Raw genomic sequence first — 9,008 nt, 5'->3', positions numbered from 1 at the left:
GGAAATGGGAATGACGGCCAAACATTAAGTTTATTGCATGCCGGTGGTTTTTTGTTACAGCAGTACGTGTGTGATCAGTACGTTCGGATGGAAGCGAATAATTTACGCTACACTAGAGACAATCAAAGGACGCTGTTTGCCGAAGCGTATCAGGGGCTTGTGGACCACATAAACCAACAACTTCATGTAGATGAAATCGATCCTGTTGGTCGTAGGATGATTTTGCCATCAACGTTTGTAGGCGGCCCCCGTTACATGAAACAATGTTACCATGACGCGATGGCCATTGTGCGTAAGTACGGTAAACCTGACCTGTTCATAACGTTCACATGTAACCCTAAGTGGCCAGAGATTGTTGACAACATTCCAAATTGGTTGAAAGCTAACGACAGGCCAGATTTGGTGGCAAGGGTGTTCCATGCAAAACTTAAGGAGCTAATGCGTGATATAACAGTTACTAAGGTGTTTGGTAATGTTGATGCTTACGTTTATACTATTGAGTTTCAGAAACGAGGTCTTCCGCACGCCCACATACTCATTATCTTGCAAGAAGACAGTATGTTGCATACTGCCGACGACGTTGACGATGTGGTATGTGCCTGCTTACCAGACCCGGCAACTGACAGACGCCTATTCAACAGTGTGACATCACACATGATTCATGGACCGTGTGGACAGCTTAACCATAACAGTCCGTGTATGGTGGACAACAGTTGCTCAAAAAACTACCCAAAAGAGTACAGCGAAGAGACTTTGTACATTTCCGACAGCGGTTACCCGACTTACCGCAGACCAAATAACGGACTTGAGGCTAACGTCAGAGGTCACCGAGTAGGAAATGAGTTTGTTGTGCCATACAACCCTTACTTGCTGATCAAGTATGATGCGCACATCAACGTTGAGGTATGCTCTACAGTGAAGAGCGTAATGTATCTATACAAATATGTGTACAAGGGACATGACGCGGCTACCGTGGAAGTTTGGAATGGAAATGAAATAGAAAAGTGAGTTGTTCAGTTAATTTTTTTTTTTTTTACATACCACTTATACAATATTTTTACTTTTAAGACTATGCCAATATATTTAATTACAATTGTATCAACACTGACATTTAAACTTATCATAAACTGCTACAACTTCGTTCGTAATGATCATACTTCATTTAATCGATTGATATATAGATACACAAAAATATAGTACAAATGCAATTCATTAAAAATATATATTGTTATTTGATAACTTGAGATTATCGAGCACAAACACCTAACGATTCATACTGTACATTACAGCTTATATTATTTGGATGGATTATATTGTAAAATTTATTATAAGTTGTATTATAAGAATGCACAACAATACACATTACTTTTTTTCTATTAAATTTTCACATGTGTTTAAAATAAATCTTAATTAAATTTCTTAAGTCATATTTTATTATGTATTAATCTCTTTTTTTCTTTTACAAAATGTATAAGGAGATATTATAGGGCATTAATATTGTACATCACTTTGAAATAATATAATCTTAATAAAGAACACCACTACATACAATATTTATTGCTAAATTAATAACATTGCACACCATGTCATATACATCCATATATATACTGTATAGTTATTTTATTTTAGTATTTTTTTTTTAGATTTATAAACAACACACATTATGTTCTATTTATTTTGACTTGAATTTAACAAATAACCTTTTTTTTATAATTTTCAATCATAAAATATATTGTGAATACATGTTGATTTCAGTTACATAAATTCACGGTACGTCAGTCCACCAGAAGCGGTTTGGAGGTTGTTTTCGTATGAAATGCATAACAAGAGTCATACGATCGTCAGACTTCCAGTACACTTAGAAGATTATCACAACGTGTACTTTGCCCCAAATCAGGCACTGGAAAGGGCACAAAATGCTGCTCTAGCTCGAACAAAACTCACGGCCTTCTTTGCGCTTAACGCGACAGACGTCGAGGCCAGACAGTACCTGTACCAAGAGATACCGATACATTACACTTGGAACGCAACGCGAAGAACATGGTGACGACGGCGAATACAGATGACGTACGAGACGCTGGCTCGAATGTACGTCGTCAACCCACTTGATCGAGAACGTTTTCACTTGCGACTACTACTTCTACACAAGAGAGGCCCGCAGTCATACCGTGATGTGAGGACAGTAGACGGAGTGCAGCATCCAACCTACGCGGCTGCAGCAGTCGCGATGGGACTGTTGGAAGACGACAGAGCTTTGCTGGCATGCATGGCTGAATCGGCAACGTTGGACCCTCCATCTCAGCTTCGTTACCTGTTCGTTACGATGCTATTGTTTTGTGAAACCGCAAACTCGTTGGCGTTGTACCAAACTCACGAAGCACACATGATGGAGGACTTCAATCAACGGGTGCGTGACGTAGACCGCGCGAGGGCGGCATGTCTAGACGCTATCGATCGATTACTTCGGGGTCACGGGAAATCACTCACGGACTACGGTTTGCCTCTGCCGGACGTCGCACTGTTGGAAGAGGATCCGGATGACGGCATGTTTGGTCAAATAGACGCGGCTATACGCTGGGCTCAACAATTAGACAACTTAAACGACGAACAACGGACAGTGTTTGAACGTGTGATGGCGGCCGTAGACGACAACAGAAACGTCTCAAAACTTTTCTACGTCGACGGACCTGGAGGAACTGGGAAAACGACGCTTTACGGATGCCTGATATGGTCGCTTCGCAGCCAAGGGCGTTACGTGTTGTCCGTGGCATTCACAGGAATCGCAGCGTCGCTCATTGACGGCGGCATGACTGTGCACTCGACGTTCGGATTGCCGTTCGGCACGCTCACGGACGATTCGACGTCGTCCATCACCATGCAGTCGTCACGCGCTCAGAGGATACGCGACGCAGCACTCATCGTCTGGGACGAAGCGCCTATGTCTCCGGGACTACAACTCACGGTGGTCAATCGGTTGCTCAAGGACGTCATGGGATCGGAGTTACCGTTTGGCGGTAAACCAGTCCTGTTCGCCGGCGACTTCAGACAGATATTACCGGTTGTACGCAGAGGAACGAGGAGCGACATTGTCAGGTCGTCGATCAAGTATAACTCTCTGTGGAACGAATTGGAACAGTTCAATCTGACACGAAACATGCGAGCCGACAACGACGTGAATTTTGCGAATTGGTTGCTTCAGCTAGGGAGTGGTCAGTTGCCAACGGTCGACGGTGTTCCGGACACCGTTGAAATACCGCGAGATATGGTATGTGATGTTGCTGATTAAATTAATTTTGTTTTTCCGCAGCAAATGTCGTTGGCTAATGTCGACAAGTTTGCTCGGAAAATAATTTTATGTCCTAGGAACGATGAATGCAGACAAGTCAATCGCACGGTGCTTCAACGCATCAACGGTGCACACAGGAGCTACACTGCCATCGACACTGTGGTGGTCGACGACCCCGACGAAGTGGCCAATTATCCTACAGAATTCCTCAACACTCTAGAACCGGATGGATTGCCACCGTACAACTTGACTCTGAAAGTCGGTTCGATCGTCATGTTGCTGAGAAATCTAGATTCACAGAGGCGACTTTGCAACGGCACGAGGTTGGTCGTCACTGAACTGCGACGATACAACTTTAAAGCGAGGATGTTGTCTGGTAATGCACAGGAAGACATAGTCATACCTGCAATACCGCTCACGTCAAGTGGAGAAGATGACCTGCCAGTCATAATGCGACGAGTACAGTTCCCCGTACGGCTGTCTTTTGCGATGACCATTAACAAGTCACAGGGTCAAACTTTTGATAAAGTTGGATTGCTTCTACCTTCACCAGTGTTCACGCACGGACAACTGTACGTAGCGTTTTCACGCGTGAGAGACTCGCAATCAATTAAAATTGGTATGTGTGGTGACGATCGTGGTAGATTTGTCACCAAAAACATTGTCTACAGAGAAGTTCTCTAAGCAACATGAGTTGGTGCTTATATTCAAATATAATTATTGGTTATGGTAAAAATGTATACAGAAGAAAATATTTCTGATAAAATAATTTACTTTGTTCAAAAAAAGTTTTTATTAGAGATACTTTTTTGTTGCTGAAAGACAACAATACTTATTACATGTTAGTGTTCTTAAACACTATAGTTTACCATACCATGTCGGATCTATGTGATCCATGTCGGACCTTCGTGATCCACGGGACCTTCGTGAACCACGGGACCTTCGTGATCCGTTACACTTCACTTTTCGATTATTTGTTTAGATTGATTTTATATATTAATCAATGGAGAGAAAGTTTGACAACCTCCACGTGGTTCTCTCTGGATGCAAATTATTTTTGTGGATAATTTGTAACTAATGTCAAACAACAATTTAATAAACATTAATTTTTTGTTATTTTAGGTTTGTAGTTTTTCATCTCACAGATACAATTGTCATTATTGTAGATTCACTTACTACTGTAATAGATTTTTATTTTTTTTATTTATACCTGATAACCTGATGCTATTTTACGACATTTCATTAGTGTTTTTTAATTTATTTGTGAATTGAATTTATTATCTTATATTATATCATATATTATCTTATTATTTATTATATATTATTATAATAATATTATTTATTATTATTTTTTTTTCATTTATACAAAATATATATCGTGTCCATAACTATTTGTTTTTTATCACTGTATTACAAAAGTAACTAATAATATGATAGTTTAATAACTTAATTAATTATGCATGTATATGGTGTTCTTCATTGACTAACTTATTTTTTACACTATACATTTAAATTAATTTTAATATTTGTGTGAATTGCACGTAATATTCAAAATGTATTTATATTACAAAGAAAGAAGAAAAACATAACAATTAAATATATATTAATTTTTATTGGCCGCATACAATATTAATGATCGATAGGAATCTAATATTACTGTTTTAGAACTTATATATATAAATAATCCATTGATTAAATATTAATGTAGCTACTGTGATAATTGTAATTTTTGTTATCACGGAAAGTGCATATTTCTTTTCGATATCTTATCTTACATATACTATCTATAAAATACCAAAAAAAATATTAAATATGTGTAGTTTTTTGATCTTCGAATCGCTAACGTTTGACGTGTACTTTCCATAATATTTAAAAATCTCCCCTTTACGCCCACATCGTCCGCGATCCGACGCAGTCGGATTGCTTACCTGGGAGGTTTAAACGCGTTCAACTGGATTTTCAACGGTGATTCGACTTAGACTTTTTACGTACTGAACAGCACAACGCCTTCGACGTCAGGAGGTATAACAATCCGCCTTTGGCGGATTGCCCTGTCAGGTATCGATATTCGCTGGGCGATGACTGATAACTAGACACTTGATCAACCTTTCGGAGTGTATATTTATTTATTTTCCATATTCAAAAACACCGGGCAAGCTACGCGGATTGCCCAGTCAAGTAACGACAAGCACCGGGTAATGACTGATAGCTAGACACTTAATTACTTTTTCGGAATGTATTTATTTATTTTCCATGCACAAAAGCACAGGGCAAGCTACGGGACAAGGTGTATTACTCCTGTGAATTTAATGAAATGACCGACCACTAGACGCTCGAATTAGACTTTTATTATTTACGCATTTAATACGACACCGCCAAAGTGTAGAGCCACCAAATCAGAGGTACCAACATGTCAAACGTCGTTATCATTGGTTTTGCCTACTAGACTTTTCTAACTGCTGTATTCTTAAGTCCTGTCTCCGACCTAGGAAATTCACTTCAAACGATATTCAGCTACCTAGGGTACTCACATACAGCGAGTTTTACCGACCTAGGGTATTCACATACAGCGAGTTTCACCGACCTAGGGTATTCACTTACAGCGAGTTTCACCGACCTAGGGTATTCACATACAGCGAGTTTCACCGACCTAGGGTATTCACATACAGCGAGTTACACCGACCTAGGGTATTCACATACAGCGAGTTACACCGACCTAGGGTATTCACTTACAGCGATTTTCACCGGTGCTAGTCTTATAATATAAAACCACAGATTATATGAAAACAGATTGTGCACTTAGATGTAAACAAAAAATGACCTGATAAGGTTGTCTCCAAAATCAATGTGACCATTTCAACGGACTAAAAATATTTGAACCTTATCATATAATGGTGGCTTACCTGATAGTGATACCGGAACAATGCTTGTAAACATTTTGTTATGATCTTATGAACTCTGGGTCTCTGAGACTCTGACTCTTCCTTGTCGTGCTCTGACTTGTGATTTTCACGTGTTTGGAAATTGGTGTTCTGATTGTTTTTAAATTTGAATTCGTTTGTTGAAATTGTTTTTCACTAAAGTTTGCAGTAGTCATTTATTTCGTAAAAAAACCTTTTTTATAGTATTTATATTGTCAAATTTGTTTCATAAAATTGTACACAATCTAATACTATAAAAATGACTATTTGTGCAGTCAAATTTTGCAACAATAAAATGTCACAAACAAAAAACATTAGCTACTTCAGATTTCCAAGCGACCAATTGAGGTGAGTGATTGAATTTGTTTTATAATTTTCATGTATATGCATTATAATTTAATGTATTACTAATTTACTTTAGGTGTAAACAATGGATGGAAAATTGTCACACTGTAAATTTGTTAAAAAAAGATCCTGCTATTTTATACAAAAATTACAGAGTGTGTGGTGTTCATTTTGAAGACAATATGTTTTTAAATCCAAGTAGCAGGAACCGTCTTACAATGAATGCCGTGCCAACAATATTTAGTGGTAAGATTTTGTTTACTAAAATTAATATTTTTATTACTCCGTGAAAATTATTCTAATTTGCTTTTGCTTTTGCTTTTGCTTTTTCTGTGGCTACACGGCTGAGAGATGCATATGGATAGTTCAGCTACCAAAATTCTACTCAACAAAGTGATTGATGAAATTATTATACATTTTTTTTTCTTCTTGTAAAGTTAGCTAGTTAGATTTTTTTTTTTAGTTTAGTTTTAACTGCAAATAATTGTAAAATTATTTTAATTTAATTTAATTAAATAAAATGTATTTTACTATTAATAAATGTTATGATTTTTTTCAATGCATCTACTAATGCCATGCAAATTAATGAACTACTTTAATATTAAAACAAAAATATAATTTATAGCTGAAATATTGTATGAGAGAGAAAAAGAAAAGAAATTGATAGAAGAAAAGGAAAAAGAAATTGGAGAAGAAAGGGAAATGCAAGAATTCGAAACTCAGGTTGCAATGGCTTCATGTTCCAGTCCATCACATTCATTATCTTACAGTGATAATGTCCCGGATAATGTATATACAAATGTCAGTGATGTGTCTAGTTGCTCTTCCGTTTCTAGTAAGCTGCAAGTATCTACTAGTGATTCATCCTGCCAAACTCCACTTTATCTAACTAACAAAACTCCAAGAAAATTGAAACTACAAAACGAACTTCAGTCCAAAAACAAAAAAATTAAAGAAATGAAAAAACAAATTAATGCCATAACTCAACAATTAGTACAAGTAAATACTGTTGAACAAATGTTAACGCTATGTAAGAAGTTTTTACCTCCTAGTTTGTTTTTAATTATTAATACGCATGTTAATCGTAGAGATACAAAAGCAGTTGGGTATAGGTATAGTAATGAATTTAAACAATTAGCTCTTACCATTTATTTTTTTGGGACCAAGGGTGTATAAGTTTTTGCAATCAACTCTTGCCCTGCCTAATCCATGTACACTAAGACGTGTAACAAAAAATTATGAAATAACTCCTGGTCTTAATGATTTATTGTTTAATTTTTTACAATTTAAAATACAACATTTTTTACCTGAATCATTAGAATGTGTGTTGTGTGCGGATGAAATGTCCATAAAAAGTAATTTATTTTATAACATAAGTAAGGATGAAATAATAGGATTTAATGAAACAAACAATCGCAAAACGTATGATCCAGCTAAATTTGTACTTGTATTAATGATTCAAGGCATAAATTTTAATTGGAAGCAACCAATTGCTTATTTCTTTGTTTCGAACAGTTGTACAGGTTTTGATTTGCAGGACATAATTTTAACCAGTATTTTAAAACTTGAAAATATTAAAATTAATGTTAAAGCATTTGTTAGTGATATGGGTTCCAATTTCATAGGCCTATCAAGTAATTTCAATCTCTGGTTTATTTCATTTGTGGGAGTCACTAAAAGTTATTAATACTGATGAAAATTATGTTTTGTATACAAACCGAATTAACCAAGATAGGTTGGAAAATTTATTTGGCACATTTCGCACCCAACATAATGGAAATAATATTAATCCAACTCCCATACAATTCATCTGGTCATTTAAACAAAATTTTTGTCTTAATTATTTTACTACTTCAGAGAATGCAAATTGTATAGCAGACTTTGATGAAATTTTATCTAAAATAAAGACTGATACTTTTAATGACGAAACCATAAAAATAATATTTCAAGATAAAAATCCATTTAAATTTAAAAAAAATACACTTACAATAGATACCCCAGATTATAGAAATTTATCTATACCCGAGAAAAATGCTTTTACATATGTTTGTGGGTTTTTAATGAAAAAATGTATAGAAAAACATAGTTGCGAAGTTTGTATTCATTATGCAAAATCACAAAACAAATTGGATGAGTCTTTCTTACTTTGTTATTTCAAAGCATATGAAAATTCAGAAAAGTCTATGTATGGAAATTTAATGATGCCACAACATGAATTTTACAATTATATAGATGAGTTAGAAAACATTTTTATAAATAGGTTTCCACAAATAGCTATTGAGAATGAAGTAGGTATTAAGTTAAAGCTAAGCATGACTAATGTTGTATTTCGACATCCGTGTCCACTGTTTAATAAAGAATATTTAATTAATTATTTTATAAGGTTTAGGATTCATGCTGCTATTAAATTTTTTAAATAGAAATTTAATTTCAGAGAAACAAAAAAAAAATAGAAA

General features: G+C 35.8%; 2 protein-coding genes and 1 pseudogene across 2 annotated transcripts; all 3 read left to right on the top strand.

Moving 5' to 3' along the window:
* Positions 1-20: 20 nt before the first annotated feature.
* On the top strand, positions 21-2,055 carry LOC112592583. Its single transcript, XM_025336687.1, has 2 exons — positions 21-1,004; positions 1,756-2,055. The coding sequence occupies exons 1-2, from the start codon at positions 88-90 to the stop codon at positions 2,045-2,047; spliced, it is 1,209 nt and encodes a 402-aa protein (XP_025192472.1). The 5' UTR covers positions 21-87; the 3' UTR covers positions 2,048-2,055.
* Positions 2,056-2,813: 758 nt separating this feature from the next.
* Positions 2,814-4,048, top strand: LOC112592582 (annotated as a pseudogene).
* A 2,157-nt stretch (positions 4,049-6,205) lies between these two features.
* On the top strand, positions 6,206-6,954 carry LOC112592581 (52 kDa repressor of the inhibitor of the protein kinase-like). The gene is made up of 2 exons (XM_025336685.1): positions 6,206-6,555; positions 6,629-6,954. Exons 1-2 carry the CDS (start codon positions 6,467-6,469, stop codon positions 6,840-6,842), a joined length of 303 nt encoding a protein of 100 aa, XP_025192470.1. The 5' UTR covers positions 6,206-6,466; the 3' UTR covers positions 6,843-6,954.
* The last annotated feature ends 2,054 nt before the right edge of the window (positions 6,955-9,008 follow it).

Source organism: Melanaphis sacchari, unplaced genomic scaffold, assembly GCF_002803265.2.
Source record: "Melanaphis sacchari strain LSU unplaced genomic scaffold, SCAv2.0 Contig1809_pilon_pilon, whole genome shotgun sequence".
Classification (NCBI taxonomy): domain Eukaryota; kingdom Metazoa; phylum Arthropoda; class Insecta; order Hemiptera; family Aphididae; genus Melanaphis; species Melanaphis sacchari.
This window is presented reverse-complemented; position numbering and strand designations above follow the sequence as displayed.